This window comes from Chenopodium album, chromosome 10, assembly GCF_948465745.1.
Source record: "Chenopodium album chromosome 10, dcCheAlbu1.1, whole genome shotgun sequence".
Classification (NCBI taxonomy): Eukaryota; Viridiplantae; Streptophyta; class Magnoliopsida; order Caryophyllales; family Amaranthaceae; genus Chenopodium; species Chenopodium album.
This window is the reverse complement of record NC_137843.1, coordinates 45,843,044-45,861,003: the sequence shown is the minus strand read 5'-3', so window position 1 is coordinate 45,861,003 and position 17,960 is coordinate 45,843,044. Positions and strand designations below refer to the sequence as shown.

The following is a 17,960-nucleotide window of genomic DNA, read 5'->3' as shown; positions in this document are numbered from 1 at the left end:
TTTTTGTAATTTTATTTAAAAAAAAAGTTACTATTAATGGAAAAATTTGGAAATGTTGCAATAAATGTTTAGCATCCGTTTTTAGTATATGTTGTAATTAATCATTAACGGAGAAAGTATGTAACTTATTACTTGGAAGGTCATGGTAAATTATGCACTATAAGGAGTCAGGGAGCTTAATACTTACAGTTTAAACGCAAAGGGATAAAAGATATGGTTGGACCTAGGATCCGATAAAACCACAATAGATCTTGACTACAACATGTTAATGACTAAATCTTTCAAGGAGAGCCAAGCAAAAATAAAAGAAATAGAATCAAGGGCAAGGCAAATAAATTTGGGTAAGAAAAACAGAAAATCAAAAAGAAGAGTGGCCTAGTGGATTTGAGCTGCCACTTTCCTGTTTCCTCTAAATACTAATACCATTGGCCCATCAAATTAAATTTGTCAGTAAAGCACATGTAAATATGTAAGTGATTTGAAGGAAATAAAATCAATCAATCAATCAAAGCCTTAATCTCATAGATAGGATTGGGTACATGAACTAAATTTGATTATTTCGTGTAGTCATCCACAAAATTCTTCCTCCTCCATCCTTTACGATCCAATACGTCATCCTCATGCAAATTCATATACTTGATATCTTTTCTAACTCCTTTCAACCAAGTCATTTTCAGTTCTCCCACTCCCTCATTTGACCCCTTTATGGTACCACTCTTCCACTCTTCAAACCGGAGCATCATCGGGTCTCTGTCTTACATGCCCAAACCAACATAACCAATTTTCCTTTAATTTGTCTGCAATGCCTGTCACACCTACTTTCTTGCAAATAGAGTTGTCAATTCGGGAATTCAAATCAGGTCAGGTCGAGTCAAATCAAGTCTCGGGTTAAATCAGGTCTCGCTTATGTCGGGTCAATCTAGCCTAAGATTAGGTTCGGATCGGGTCAATTTCAGTTCAGGTTATTCCGAGTCGTAAGGCCGGGTTCAATTCGAGTCAAATTCAGATCGGGTTCAATTTCAGGTTCGGGTTGTATTGAGTCGGTTTTGGGTGGGTTAATAGATGGTCCATTCGGGTTCGGATTAATGTTGAGTCGGGTTTAGGTTCAAGTTCAATTCGAATAAATATCGATATGGTCAAGTTAAACCTATATAATTACGCCTTCCATAATTTGATCAAGCATCATCAAGAATTTATTAAACCTATTTATGAATAATAGAGAACAAAAGGTACATAAGATAAACGCGATTGAGGGTTTAAGAAATGTATCGGTATATAAGCTAAACAAACTGTATATAATTTTTTTAAAAAACCTTCCATGACACGGGTCAATAATAGGTGTGTTGTGTTGTAACCGATTTTAGGTTCTAATTGGGCCAGGTACTAGTTCGGGTTCGGATTGTTGTCGAGTCGGATTAAATCGGTTGACGGTTACCATCAGGTTGGGTGCAAGTCATAAAGTGTTTGATCAAATCGGTTGTTGGTTAACATCAGGTCAGATTCAGGTCGGGTTACAGGTCACTAGTTTCACCCCATTGTTTTCAGATCATTTCTGATTCGGGTCGGGTTAGTTTTTGACAACTTTACTTACAAATAACCTCATTTCTAATTCTATATCTTAGAATGTTCCTGCATCCACCTTAACATGCGCATTTCCATAACCTCCATCTTTTTAATGTACTCCTTATAAGCCCAAAATTTTGTACCATAGAGCAACATTAGTCTTATGGCAGTCTTGTAGAATTTTCCTTTCAACTATTGGGAATGATTTGGTCACATAAGACTCCCGTGGCTGCTCACTATTTAAGCCACCCCGACTTAATCCTGTGGGCCACATCTAGATCAATGTCATATTTTTGGATGATCGAACCAAGATACTATAAACATTTACTCATGGTCAATTTCTTTCCATCCAAACTCACCACTTCATCACTTATCCCCCTCTTAGTATCAAAGCGACATACCAAATATTCAGTCTTATTGCAACTTAGCTTAAACCCTCTAGATTCCAACTTTTGCCTCCATTGCTCTAACTTGGCATTAATCCCATCTTTAGGTTCATCCACCAAAACGATATCCGCAAACGATATACACCATAGAATCTCATCTTGGATTGGCCGAGTTACTTCATCTAGATCGTTGCAAAAAAAAAAGGGCTTAATGTTAGGGATGCCAATGGGGTAGGTCAAGTAGGAGACCCGCCTCGCGAGGACAGGTCTCGATTTGGTGGGTGATAAGGCGCGGATGGGGATAAAAACCATACTCGCCATGGGTGATGGGGCGGGGGTGGATTTTAAGTAATACCCGCCCCATCCCTGCCCCGCCGCCACCTGCCCTACTTTGTACCCGCCCATCCCCACCTCATACCCACATCTATATATCTTTAAAAACAAAACTATATACTTTTATACTGTTTTATAAAATAATTACGTGTAATAAAATATAAATTATAATACTTTGTATTTCACTTATATTATAAACAAAAACAGGTGTAATATTAAGAATATTTTTTTTTAATTGTAATCTGTATTAATTATGTATGATTGTATATTTGACTGGTGGAGATTAGGTGGATCCTGGATGGGAATTAGGCGGGTCTTTAGTGGAAATTAGGTGGAGTAGATATCCTATGGGAGGTGGGGCGGGAATGGTTTTGGAGTTGTACTCGCCGGGGCGGGGATGGGGATGAATTTTGGACCCGTCGCGAGGATAGGGATGAGGATGGGGATGGGGATGAAAATGTTAGGTGGAGAGGGGATGGAAAGGCCAACATCCGCCCCGCCCCATTGACATCCCTACTTAATGTAGACTTTTGATGCAATCCAATTGTAATAGGAAAATCTTTTATCAACCCTTCACATGTCCTCACATTTGTTGACACATCCCGATACATATCCTTAACCAGGTTCACGTCTCTTTGTGGGATACATTTCTTCAACATTGCCCACCAAAGTACCTTTCTTGGCACCTTGTCATACGTCTTCTCTAAATCAATAACGACCATATGAAGATCTTTCTTATTTACCTGAAAAAATTCTATCATTTGTCTTATCAAATAGATTGCTTCCCTAGTAGATCTCCCGGGCATAAAACCAAATTAAAGGGAAAAAAATCTTTAAAAAAAAAATACAATTGTACATTTGTAAATTTTGTACTACATACAAATAATTTTCTTATACATCTTTAAGAAAAAAAAAAAAAATTAAGGATGAGAAAAATGGTAGTATAAGATAGAGCCTATAAGGTAGAAGATGGAACAGAAGAGTGGAAACGGATGTAAGGAGTAGAAAGATAAAAGTGACATTCCTTTCTCTTAAAAGATTTTTTCCCCCACTCCTAAGAACACTATTAGGATATATTACGTATATAATATCAAAATGTAGTAATTTGCAAGGGAAAAAAAATAAAAAAGGAGAGTAATAGTTAAGTACACCAATCAATAATTTAGAGTGATAAAATATAATAAAAACAAGAAATTTTTTGAAATAAACCCCCCTCAAATCACCCAATTTTGAAATAACCACCTCTTTTTTCATATATTTAAAATAACCACCCCATAAAAAAATAAAGTTAGAATTCATCACCCATTGTCTAAGTCCGACCAATTTTCCGTCAATTGGGCCCACTTAACGGCTATTTTTTTCATTTTATATACTCAGAGCCTCGATTCTTTTTTCCTCAATCCATTTTCACCAACAATGGTCATTTTAACACAAATCAAAAATTACTGAAAAATCTCTAAATTATATTCTTTTAAATTCTTCTTCAAATCAACAAAATAAACAAAGGAAGCGCTAATTAATGAGCAACAATCTATTTGTTGTACTTCGAGTAATTGTTACTAATTATATGTTCAATTATTGATTCAATTGTTTAATTGTTGTATGTGACAATGAATTTCACCCAAAATTGAGAACCAAGGTTTATGAAAATGAAAAAATGAAGCGAGGAAAAAAGTATCGAGACTCTAAGTATATAAAATGAAAAAAATAGCTGTTAGGTGGGCCCATTTGACGGAAAATTGGTTGGACTCACGCAATGGGTGGTGAATTCTAACTTTATTTTTTTTAATGGGTGATTATTTTAAATATTCAAAAAAAGGGGTGGTTATTTCAAAATAGGGTGATTTGAGGGGTGGTTATTTCAAAAAGATCCTAAAAACAAAAACAGAAAGAGTATGTCACAGTTGGGAATGAAATTTTGACAATATAGCTTTGACGACAATCAATATGCTCATAAAGTATTCTACATTGTATGCGCAACACAACGGCTAAATAAAAGCATTAACTACTAACAACATGAAATTCCGTATAAGGTTAAGGCTGTGTAAATCATTTACCAAATTTCAATTTCACAATATCAGCAATGCTAATGAATTAAGCTAGGTGAATCTTAAACTTGACTCATATAGACTTAATATAGCTTTGGCTCAAGTTAAAACGATTATGAGCATGAAGAAGACTAAAATTCAGCTCATGTGAACCAAACCATGGAGATCCACCTAAACAAGATCAAGTTTATCAGAGAACTCAAGCCCAGCTCTTTTCTTTAATGTAAAAGTCATAGTAATTTGTCTATATAATTCAAAGAATCACCTTTCTTTTCTCAATATTGCAAGGTAGCATGAGGGAAAAGGAGTAATAATTCATTTGGTAACAAATTATCTAACTCATACATGTAGCAACAGAAGTTACAAGAAATTACCTGAAATCTAACTGTCTCAAAACTCTAATTGCTTACTTGACTTTTAATCGCCTTTTCAAGTCTTTTGAGGTAGTGCTAAGGCGTTGAAATATGGGAGAGTATCTATGACAGCGAATCATCACAATGAGAACGTAACAGTTAGCAGCTAAGAATAATAGGCTAGCAATCCAAAGAGGTAAGAACACATTCTTGCCCTTGAATTCCAATAAGTAACCCCACATCAGCCAGTGAAGTTGAGTCCCCATCCAAATAACAATACAGGAGAGTCCTTCCCATTTCATTTTCATTTTACTCCATGGCAATACCACTGGTATCAAGGAAAAGAACCAAACAAAATACTGTGCCGTAATTACCTGATGTTGAGCGAGGCAAAAAAACATAATCAAAATTGCATATATACAACAATCACTTAAAAAGACTACAGGCATTGATAAGAAAATGAAAAAAAGAAATAAAAATTGGCAAAAGGAAAGGAAAATTACAAAACCTTATTGAATGCTACAAATGCCACTGTCTGCACAAGAAAGCAGAAGGGAAGATCCAGGGCATATTTGGACATAAGAACCAGCTGAACGGTAAACTGTGGCAGGAAAGAGACGAGCTTTTCAAGTATTGAGAACTCATGCTCATAATGAAGGTATATGTGGTAGAAATATATGGAGAAATTGTGCCTAGGATCAGTTCGTGTGAGATGGTAAAGCAGTGCCTCATGCAGAAATTCCCACCCATATAAATAATAAAAGAGACCCGTAAAACCAAGGAAGACAGCACCTGATATCAATCCAAACAGGATCCTAGTGCCTGAAAAAAAGCTCACAAGCATAGTCCACGAAGACTTTGGGTCTGTATCATCTAAGAACTGAGGTGACTTTTCTTGAAGAGAGCTCCAGTTCACAAGCATGGGCTTCTGACCAGATTGGATGAATCGTGGATCAAGAACTAATAATATGGGAAGTGCATATATAATAGGATATATTCGGAAGTGGACAATAAGTCCATACCAAATTGCAGCTTGGTAGACCTTCCCTGTTGACAGATAAGAACAGAAAATTACAAGACAATTATAAATTTATCACAATTTGCTCAAGAAAAAAAAAAAAAAAAAAATCTATATATGGCTTACGGTAAGATATTCCAATAAACATGAAGTAAACATACAAATCACGTTTGGTAGAACATTGTAAGTTAAACAACACGGAAGATATGCGGTTAAATATTATACAACATGTACATCTAGAGGCATGTACAAATATCAAGTGCCACTTACTATACTTGCATCTGTCAGAAAGCATTCATTTAGCAAACCTAAAGCCATATAATCTCATTTATTAGTCGTTCAGGTCTTTTATACTCTAATGAGTAGCACTAAAATCACTTCATGTCCTGAAATTTCTGATGGTATATTGTCAAAAGACTAGTCTTTCACATTTAAGAGCACTTATTTACATTTATATACAGTTATATTCACACAGAATATCTACAAAATTTTGATAGGATACTATGAAAAGAATACTTTTATTAGCAGATTCAAAAGCATTTATTCAAATTTATTTACATATGTGACATAACTACACATATGAGCATGAATATATATACCCTCCATCCCAATTTTTATTCCACTTTAAATTATATTGTTCTTGAGTCACAGATTTCACCACAAAAGAGAGGGGGGGGGGGGGGGGGGATTAATTTCTCTGTGATTGCATAGAAACTGTGAACATACAAATTGCAATAACAAGAACTACTCAAGAAAAGCTGTTGCATACAAGGAACTTCTCAGTGGAGAAGGTAGACTTGAACCTGGAAGGCCTCAACGATAAAGAGTACCTTCTACAACAATGTACACTAACATATGCAATTTATATGGTAAATAGAGCAAATATCTCGATCCAGGAGGCCTTCACATTAACATGAGCAATTTTAACTGGGTATCATTCTGCTAGCACTCCCCAGTTTTTTGTTTTGTTTGTTTTTTTTTTTTTCACAACAGTAATGAGATACAATTCCCAATGTAAATCTTGCAAGTGGGAGTGTGAAATTTTTTTTTTTTTTTCCAATTCTATTTTAGCTCACAAACAATGAAACCCATGTCAAAGCACAGGTCAAACCTATCAGGGTAAAAAGCCACCATTTATTGCAGACTTGGCATTAGTTTAAATTTGTGAGGTTCCTTAAATATTTGTTTTACTGATGAACTTGTTGTAGAAGGTTTTTTTTTTTTTTTTTTTTTTTTTTTTTTTTTTTTTTTTTTGTTTTACTGATGAACTTGTGTGATTTCACTCTTATAAAAAGCAAAAGACAAACTAACAAAGACATTAAAAAAAATATTTATATGAAAAAAAAAAGGAAAGAAAAGACATTTCAATTTAGAATATTACCCCTCATAATACAAGTAATGATCCACAAGATCACAACACAAACAAGAGGTTCACAATTTCCACGAGTTCCAATAGTGAAGGTAAATGGGTTGAAAAGCCATGCCATCATGCAATAAGTGCATATTTTCTCTGGTACTCCACGTAGCTTCAAAATAGAACGAATTAAGTAGCCAACTAGCAGATCTGCAAATTAGAAATGTTGGAACTCAGATGATGGCCAAATAAACTTGTGCACGTCATATTTCCTAGTACACTCCCAAATCTGAAAATAGCAAGAACACAGTAACAGAAGTTATGACAAAGAAATTGTTGACCATAACAATGAACAGAAATTTCTCTTCTTTCTGATGATACATTAAGCTCCACCACAATAAATAAAAAAGAATGCAAGCAAATTCACAATATCATAAAAATTGGTCATCCTAAACCAAAAACAGAAGCTCAACCAAAGTTAAATGCCAAAATTTCAAGTGTTTAAAATGGAAGAATTTATTTCCACATACTTGAGGCATATACATCAAAAAAAGAGCAGGAATAAGATGCGGAAAAAAGAAATTGAATTTCTGATATCTAAAAGTAATGCAACGAAAAATAGCTGTCTAGAGCTGTTGGGATTATTCTTTCATACCTGCAGCTGAGAATAGATACTTCCCCCAAGAGTGATGTAAAAACGCATTTGGTATGAGTAGAAAGGCAAGCAATGGTGAATACCGATACGTGATCCTTTTGAAAGGAGATTCCCCAGAAGACATCAAAGTAGCAGCATCAGAAAATACAAGATAATCAACATCAGTGTATCTAACTTCCATATGAGAGTCTTGCCAATCTCCATAGAGGATCAATAGTCCCCGTAAAATGGTTGAGAATATGAGCAGTGATTGACAATTAATCACCATGGACGCTGCATAGGACAAAAATCTTGTGGAGTAAGTTCCAATTAAGTATCCGAATTTCCTACAAACTATCAATACAGCATAAGTATCAAAGCCAATTCTATGAGTGAAATGTGGGAAATACTCAAATACTTGTGTTGAGAAGGACAACTTATAGTTTGTGTCAAGATAAACAGGGGAGAAAGAACCTGAATTAATATCCAGTAATCACAATTTAACCCACAAACCAAGTGCAAATGAAGGCAGTCCACAGAGGTTCAAGACCGGTGGTGCACGTTATCCTTAAAATACTCAGTAGCTTCAACTTCTAATCAAGTATCACCAAAAGGATATCATATACGCAAAATTTGAATTCTAAAGCAACTTCAAACATTATGTCTCAACTCCTCCCAGGCCTTTGGAAGTCTACATCTAAATTCAAAAACATTATTGAAAATGTTGGAGTTAAGTTTCCTCTTAAAATGAGTTCTATTCCCCGCTATTCAAGCTAAAAAATATACTTTCTATGTTTCAATCTTTTTATTAACATATCTCATTTCATGCTAATTGATGCATTATTTCAATTACTAACATCCTAAATCATCGATAAATAAAAATAATAAATAGAAGCAAATCTAACAAGATCTTACACGATTATATATTTCCTTAAGAATATCATCAAACTTAGTCAAAGTAGTGTATGTAATTATGTAAATAGTATAAAGAGATGGAAAAGGTATGTCCTAGGCTTGGTACTCACATTAATATGTTTCAATGGCTGCTCGGGTCATATTAATATTAAGAGGCAACGCTGATCAATGAAAAATTAACCGATATATAATTAGAACACCGTGATTAAATCTGAGATCGTCGAGATCATTCCATCTATTGGACTATTGCACATATTGCATTGATACTAGTCAGGCCCGTCCCTGAGGCAAGATAAACAGGGAAAAGAGCTCTGATTTCATAGTTAAATCCTAACATTAAAGTGTTGTGCAATACATTAGCAACCAAATTTGATTCATAATTTTAGGGATATTTGATTCATAAGTTTAGGGATATTTGATATGATGATAACAAATACAAACAACTTACCTCAGAAGCTGCTTCAATGGGGGATACAAGAACTAGATTCACGCCAACTTCAATAGAGAATGTTGAGTGCGCTTCAATGGATATCTGACTAATATGAGAGAGAGCAATTCTATGGATCCCTATGACCCGCCACAGTTATTAAAGGTATATATCCGTCTAATAAATAAAGGAAAATGATAAACATAGCCTATAAGGAGTTAAAAAAAGAATATTAAGGTTAAATTTACATTAATCACATCGATTTACGCGTGATTTTGTCATGATGTTCCAACTTAATTTTATTTTAAGAACTATATTTAATGTTTTATATATCATTACCCATAAATAAATGGGCTGATTGTTCAATTATGGGGCAGCGCAGACCTTTTAAGGGTTTAGAGTAAATCTGTTTTAAAAAGTATGGAGTATTAGTTTAAATTTACACTTCCTTTTCCCAAATATTATCTTCACACACCAAAACTTGTATAATTTGTCTTGTAAAAAAAAAATTAAAAAAAAAACTTGTATAAATTGTTTATAAGTTTTTTTTTGAAAACGACTGAAATTACATTAATTAAACTGAGTTTACAACAACCGAAAGGAGAGTATGGTAACATAAGTCAATCACAATTTATCATGTGTTTAGGTTGAGTTTTCCTCAAAAAAAAAAATGTGGTTAGGATGACTCTTTTGTCATGGTCATTATGGCAAACTAATAGTGTCGTGTGAAGTGTGAACTATGCAATTGTATAGGATGACTCTTTTGTCATGGTCAGCTGACGGTCACCTACATTTTATTATAAATGCAGTTGCAGACTAGCAAGTGTAGAATTGTATGAGTTAGTTAATTGTATGAGTTGGTTAGTGTTCTGTGTAAAACGGAAAATTGTTAGTGAATAACTTTGGAAGTGACAACTCTAATACTTTCCAAAAAAAAAAAAAAACCTCTAGATCAACCGAAGAAATTTCCAAAATGCAAGGAGAGATTACATCACTCCACACTCGTTGGGCAAACTCCCATGGTTGAAAGTGAGTCAATTTGTGTACTACATTATTACTCCATCGCTTTACAAAAGACCATGTAACACTAATAAAATTAGAAGAAAAAAAAATCTACAATATCCTTTATAATCAGATGAAAGGAACTGGGGCCATACAAACGCTTCCTCATTGTCTCAATCACCACAAGATTATCACTCTCAATCTCAATGCAAGTCATACCCTTGTGTCTCGCAATCTTCATGCCATAAAATACCGCTTTCACCTCTGCAATTATAGTCTCTCATTTTTCACTCCACTACACCGTAGCTCCCCAAAGCACCACCCCTTCACTATTCCTACAGACTGCACCTAGATCCGTCCCCACCTCCCCCAAAACACCAGCATCAACAATAATTTTAACCAGATTAGATGCCAGAGGAGACCTGCGCACAAAGACACTCTTTCCACCCATCAATTCCCCCTTGTTATTCAACTTTCCCACCTCACGCCCCTTCGTATTAATCTTCAAAGCATAGGCAGCAATTTTCTCAACATTCAGATTTTCACCTTCAATCATTCATTTGTTCCTTGTGACCTACATAACCCAACACATGGTAATTAAACTCACCATATCCTTCCCAAAATTACCAAAACAATGCTCCCACCAGTCACCCATACTACAAAGAGAGTGAGACAAAACCATAGAATAATTGCACTTACTCCAAATTGCTCGGGCTAAACTGCAATCTTTTAACGCATGCATGACATATGAGAAGCTATTGCGTGCGGATGCCCACACACAAATTTTCGTGCGGCTGGCTTGGCTGATATGTTTTACTTGTTGGCTGATATGTTTAATTTGTTGGCTGATATGATTTTTGTATTGGCTAATAAATTCTTTTTGTTGGATGATATATTTTTTATAGGTTCCTTTTATTAGCTGATATCAGACATCATTTGGCTTATATGTTTCTTTAGTTGGCTGATATATTTATTTTGTTGGCTGATATGTATATTTTAATTGTTGGCTTATATGTTTTATTTTGTTGGCTGATATGTTTATTTTGTTGGTTTAACTATTGCTTTTGTTTAATGATTTTACCCTTTTGTTGGCTGATACGCTTTACTTGTTGGCTGATATGTATTTGCTGATAAGTACCTTTTGTTGGCTGATATACTTCTCTTGTTGGCTTATATGTATCTCTTGTTAGCTGATAAGTACCTTTAGTTAGCTGATACATTTTTATTAGTATCTGATATATCCCTAATGTTGACTAATATCAGACATCAATTGGCTGATATGAGTTATTTGTTGCCTTATATGATATTATCATATTACTATATATTTATTTATTTATTTCTCTCTCATCTTTCTCCCTCTTCCTCTCTCCTCTTTCAATCATTTCTCTTTGTTTCTCACGCCATTTCCACCAACCTTTAATTTATTTCTCATGCCACCACCCAAGACCCAACAAACCACGACCCTAACCTCACGTCACACCCAACCAGCCCCCACCCTAACCTCACACCACACCCAACCAGCCACCACCCTAACCTCACGCCACCACCCTAACCTGTTGTCGCCCTGCTTCGAGCCACCACGACCCCTCCCCTGCTGCTGCCCGCAGATCACCACCCCTGCCCCTGCTACGAGCCACACCGTAGCTCTCGTCGGAGCCCAGCCGCATCCACGTCTAAACGCTGCTTTAGATCTAGAATTTTAATCGCCGATCGTCATCCACCATTATTGTCATCGTCGTCGTTGCGGGTCTTCGGACGCACAAATACTTGGGGTTCGGGTGCCCGCACCTAATAGTTTGTTTACTACAAAGAGAGTGAGACAAAACAATAGAATAATTGTACTTACTCCAAATTGCTCGGACTAAACTGCAATATTTTAACGCATGCATGACATATTCTTTTTCTCTCTAACAAACACCACAAGCTAGTAGCCAGGGCACAGACTAGCTACAAAAGAAATTAGCTTTAAAATCTTATGTAACCTAAAAAGCTAATTTGCTAATTAGCTTACTATTGGAGTTGCTCTAATACTACATCGGTTCCTTTTATTGAATACATTTTAACTTTATACCCTAGTGTCCCAACCAATCCAGCGAACACTCACCCAAACCTTAACTTTAACTCTCGAACCCCACTTATGTGGCGAACTCCCAACTAAAGCTCATCCCTTACTCTCAAACCACACTTATGCGGCGAACTCCCACCTAGCCTCAACCTACCTGATTGATCGAACCCACAAAACTCCCACCCACCCTAGTCGGCACGAACCTATGACCACCCAGCCCTCCACACCAAACCCGACACCCTAGTCTTTTAAAAAATTATTTATTGTAATTAAAATTAAAATTAATTTTTTGTATTTAAATTTAATACTTCCTCCATTTCTTTTTAGTTGACACGTTTGCCAATGCACTTATTCAATCATTAATATCTTTAATTATCGATAAGCAAAAATTATGAAAAGTTGATATTTTGAAAGTATATAACGTGACGAATCTAACAAGATCCCATATGACTATATTTTTCATTACATATAAGCACAAAATACGGTCAAAGGGAGGTGTGTGAATAGTGCTAAAGTCAAAACGTGTCAACTAAAAAAAACGGAGGTAGTATTAAAAAATATTTTTTTTAATTAAGACAATTCTTATTTAATTGAGAGTTTATTATAGTATATGTCAGATGATGTCTTTTTTGACCGATCACAAGTAAAATCTAGTACTTAAATTATTTATGGAATATAGACATCAATGTTAGACTTATTTTTTAATTTATTAAAGTTGAATTAATATTGGAAGATCATCTAAAGTTTGACTTATTGTGGTTATTTTTTTCATTATTTTACTGTATTATATTAGACTTTCCTTTTACTTATCATATGTATATGCATTTCTATTTTACACTAATATTTTCCATATGAAAATGACAAAAAAGAATGGTGCGTTATCAAACCAAGAACGATTTTTTTTAGTGTGTCATTAAGTATATAGTTATTCAAATATATACTTATGGATTATTGATTAGTTATTATTTATTGATGATTACTAGTTATTTATTTAAGTAAATTATAAAAATATAATATTTAATTATAATTTTTCTAACGGATAAATCACAAAAGAAGGTCAAAAGTGAAGTGTGAATAGTGAAAATGTCCAAATGATGCAATTAAATAAAGAGAGAAAGTATTTAACAAATTATATAAAATTATTTACAAATTAACAAATTACATAACTTTTTAATAATTATAAAAATAAATGATTTTACATATTCAAAAATTGTTTTTACATACCAATATTGCATGCAAGATGCTTAAAACATTCGATTGAAATTACTCCGTATGATTTTACATATTCAAAAATTATTTTTACATCTTTGCATCTATAAATTAAATTTCGTACTTATATCTTGACATTGCTTAGCAACCAAAATTGACTCTATCATCTAATTAAGCTCCAAACTTAAATTCATTCTTCTTGCTTAAGAGTATCAACAAAACTGCTCACTATTATCTTACTTAACTTCAGTAATTAAAAGCTCAATTATTCACATTGGAAGAACCCTAATTTGATTGTGCTGAAATTTAAATTAACGATAAATTCTATATTGTTAAATTGATATTCCAAAAATTAAGAACAAAAATGGAAAAAATTCTTACCTCAGAAGCAACTTTAATGGATAGAAAGCTTAGAATACGCGTCAATGGAGGAGACAGAGAAATAGATGCAGTGTTAGAGTGAAAAGCTCTCGAAAGGAAATAAAGAATGTTTTTTTTTTTAAAAAAAAAAACAAAAATGAATGAAAATTTGAAAACATGAAATTCGGGAAATCACGCCAAAATTGATTCTGGCACACCTCGAGAACATAGTTTTGTATACTCTTTTTTATGTAAGGGTGTGCCAAAATCAATTTCCAGAAATTGTAGCGTTTCAATTTCACAGTTTCACATTTGACTTCGTTTTTATTTGCTTACTTTGACTAAACTTTTTATATATAGATAAGTATTAGGAAATTTTATTTTTTACCACCTTTAAGAAACCACTTATTGGCTTTTACCACGTACAAAAAAAAAAGTTTAATTTTACCACCAACAAAATTTCCAAAAATTAGATTTCACCACCAACTAACGAATTCCGATTCGTCCATGAATCTGTTAGTAGGGCTCACTTTTTTGACGATTCCTCTTTATCTTCCTCGGTTTTCCATGTCAACCAGCCGACAACGAAATCAACTTACCTCAGTTGGTCGGAATTCCATGTGAGGCTAAGGAAGGGTCGGAATTTGGTGTGGGCTAGGGAGGTGGTCGGAATCAGGTGGTGGCTAGGATTTTAGGAGTGCGAAATTTGGTGGTGGCAAGGATTTTAAGAATGGTCGGAATTCGGAGGGGGCTTTGTGGGTGGTCAGAATTTGGTGGTGTAGACACCTGATTGTGTCTCCTCAAAAACCAAACCTAGTGATGAGTACCTTTCACGTTTTTGATTATCGAGTTAGGTGAAAAGTTGAAGAGTCTTGTGAAGTTCCCTTTAGCCTTGATCATTTCTAAACTTTCCTTAAATGTTTTGGACCAAAATCATTCATTTCGTGTCTTATTTATAAAAAAGTCCAAACCATATTATTTTGGTCCATAATCCCAGTCCAATTATTGCTTAGTTGGATGGGGTTTGAAAAGAGCTTTCCAACGATATATTATAAGCCCAAATTCGACTTATAACGAAGAAGTTATGACCAAAATACTAAATTGAGCCCACCCAATTATCATGTGGAGGGTCCATTAACCTTAAACTTATTTCTAAACCAATTAGAATTTATTACAAGCTTATAGAATTCTCTAGAAGGTTGTTTTCGATCCTAAATTCCTTAGGATTTATTATTAGCTTCTAGAATCCTCTAGAAGGTTCTAATTTATCCTCTTTTTGAAAAGAAAAAACTTAAAAATTTTACATCGGCTAAAACACTTGTTTTTTTTTTAATGATTTTAATCTTGATAAAATTAGAGTACGTACGGAATTTGATTAGCCCAATTTGATTGGAAGTCGGAATCCATACGGATTCAATCTTCCAAAAACCATCGGTAAGCGACAGAATCACCGTGCCGCGACAACGCTATCGCGCCACAATAAGCCTGGCACGCCGCGATTGATCCTGTTTTACTTTGAGTAGGATTCTGACTCTTTTTCTAATCTTTACCCCTCGTTTTACAAGTAGAGGTCGTAATACCCCGTTTTCATTCACCAACAATCATCATATCTTCTCCCTCTCTAAGTTAAAACTTATTCTTTCTATCTCTCTCTCTCTCTCTTTCTTTTATGTATTTCTGGCCTAGCCTAAACACATTCCTCACACACCTTTGATATTTTTCCTAATCATACACCATACCTCCTTCACGAGACTTGAATACTACAAGCCCTTCTCGAAGTTGTCTTCGACCTCGACGTGAAAGATTAATAGTTCTGAGGGTTTGGTCCCAAATCTAATTTTTATTTATTATTTAATTTAATCTTTCTTGAAGTTTACTACCGTGTGTATTCTTTTGATAGAAAGAGGTACGAGGCATTAAAGTGAATAATTCGATTACCTAATTATTCTTTTGATATAGAAATCATGCTTAGAATATTGTTTTAATTCCTAGTATCATGTTAGGATTTTTTATGATTCCTAGTATCATGTTAGGATGTTTTTATGATTCCTAGTATCATGTTTAGGATATTAAATAATATTTCTAATATCATGTTTCTATTATCATGTTTAGGATAAAGCTTTGATTTTGATTATTAGTGGCATGCTAGGATTTGTTATTAATTAATTTAGTATCATGCCTAGGATCTTGCTAATTATTATTTTGATTATGATAATGATTGTTGTGTCGAATATTATGTTGCTTGATTATTCATAGTTTATTCTTATTGCTTGATCACGCCCATTTGTGTAGGTTTAAAGGAAATTTATACTTGAAATCACGCCTAATAAGATAATTAATTATTTGACTTAGGCTAATATGGTTTTAATTTAAGTGATCATCAATAATAGATTTAATAATAGATTTAATCCGTAGCTGCGCTGTGAATGGTGCATTGTGCGGTGCGGTGGCTGCTGTGTTGCGAGTTGATGGGGGGTAGTAGCTGGTCGGATGGTAGGGCTGATAGTTGGTCCGGCTATAGGGCTGGTAGCCAGTCCGGCGGTGGGGCTAATAGCCGGTCCTATAGCGTCTTGGTTTTATTTATTTTATTATTTTTTTAAATTTTTTTTTTTGTTTTTTATTATAAATTTTTTAAAATAATTTTACCCAATAGTATGGTGACACGTGTACATGGTAGGCTCCACTAACGAATTTATGGACGTAATCCGTTCGTTGGAGGTGATTAGTGGAAGCCAACTTTCATTTTTTATGGGGTGGTAAAATAAAACTTTTTTTTATGTAGGTGGTAAAAGCCAATAAGTGGTTTTTTTGAGGTGGTAAAAGTCAAAATTTTCCTAAAAATTACGTTAATTTTTACTAAACTAAGTTTGTTCTAGTGGTAAGGTTGCACCTTCCAACCTTGAGGTTGGAGGTTTAATTCCCTCTAGAGACACTTTAAGGGTGGGGGTCCATTGCCTTTCCCCCCTCACTCTCAAAGTGTTTGACCCGTATATATGATCTCACTAGATACTAGGTAAGGCGTGATGGAGAAGACTACACGTGGGTGGTTGGTATCTAACTTCTCAATGACAATGGTGCAGCATCCAGGGGTCGCTTGGCCTTGTTCCTCTTTCCCTTTCTGCCGCGGCTCCTCTTTTTTGGACCCACCATCCTAGTGTGCATGGATAAGGTTTCTAGAGTTTTGTAGCCCTTCACCTTGTGAGATTCAGTTTACCCATCATAAGTGGTATTTTCCTTTATTCATACAGTAGAATATTTAAAGAAACTCAAGCTTTTCACTTGACAGAGTTTCGGAAAAAACAGCTCGAAAATCTTAAGGGACTAATTACTTCTCGAACCGTTGAGGAACATATGAAATTTCCCTGGTCCCTTGTCCTTAGCTTGTGTAATACCCGAGATTTTAAAACATGATTTATTATACTCTAATCTATTATAAGCTTTAGTAAAGTTTAATCTGTATTTTATCAAGTACGAATGTTTTAGTCTTAATTTTATTTTGAGATTATATTCTTTCAGAAGCTAATTTTACGAAGGAAAGTTATTTATTTTAAAATGTATTTTGGGTCAAGGAAAGTTATTTATTTTAAAATGTATTTATTTTAAACAAAAATAAGTTCAATTTAGTAAAATTTAGTTTTCTTAAAGAAGAATTATAATAGAAAATCAGTAAAAATAATTTCAGTTCAGCAAAAATAATTTCAATTCAGTAAAATTAATTTAAGTTCAGCAAATATAATTTTGTTTCAGTAAAAATAATTTCAGTTCAGCAAAAATAAGGTGAAGAGAATGGGGCCTAAGTCTACTAATTTGTGGGATTAATAATCCTTAACTTTCCTTATTGATTATAAAATATAGTAGTATGATTGAAATGGTGAAATCTAAATCTATTTTCGTAGCTTTGTTATAGTTGCTAATCAAACTAAACTTTACTTTAATGTTCACTTTTGCAATTTAATTAATAGATTTTTGTAGGGAATATTTCAAGCATCTCACACTTGAGCCCCACTGTGATCATATACTTAAGTATGGTGGCGTCCAAAGGGAAGGAAGCTAGAGCAAAAGAGTTGCCAACAAGTTTTAGGAACTTGTAAACCGTTCACAGGGTGAAGGTTACACCCCTTCACGATCCATGAGATCGAGATCGCTAACTCCATAGTGGTCTAGAACCATGACTGGATATTCGGGGATGAATGTACAAATCCAACCTAAAAGAGATTAAACCTGCCCTAAAAATAGGCCTCTACTTTATTCTTCTCATATTCATGTGTGCTTTCTGACTAACATACAACCAAT

At 34.4% G+C, this 17,960-nt stretch overlaps 1 protein-coding gene across 1 annotated transcript; it reads right to left on the bottom strand.

Moving 5' to 3' along the window:
• Positions 1-4,569: 4,569 nt before the first annotated feature.
• Positions 4,570-9,187, bottom strand: LOC145563984 (GPI mannosyltransferase 1-like). Its single transcript, XM_081624355.1, has 5 exons — positions 9,053-9,187; positions 7,711-7,983; positions 7,083-7,265; positions 5,192-5,730; positions 4,570-5,057 (listed from the first exon to the last, which is right to left on the bottom strand). The coding sequence occupies exons 2-5, from the start codon at positions 7,976-7,978 to the stop codon at positions 4,737-4,739; spliced, it is 1,311 nt and encodes a 436-aa protein (XP_081480481.1). The 5' UTR covers positions 7,979-7,983; positions 9,053-9,187; the 3' UTR covers positions 4,570-4,736.
• Between the last annotated feature and the right edge of the window lie 8,773 nt (positions 9,188-17,960).

Excerpts from the sequence above, each read along its gene's own strand:
- LOC145563984 (XM_081624355.1), bottom strand. The coding sequence starts at position 7,978 with ATGGTGATTAATTGTCAATCACTGCTCATATTCTCAACCATTTTACGG. Across the intron at positions 7,266-7,710 it reads GTATCTATTCTCAGCTGCAG|ATCTGCTAGTTGGCTACTTA; the intron begins GTATGAAAGAAT and ends TCTAATTTGCAG. Across the intron at positions 5,731-7,082 it reads CATTACTTGTATTATGAGGG|GGAAGGTCTACCAAGCTGCA; the intron begins GTAATATTCTAA and ends ATCTGTCAACAG.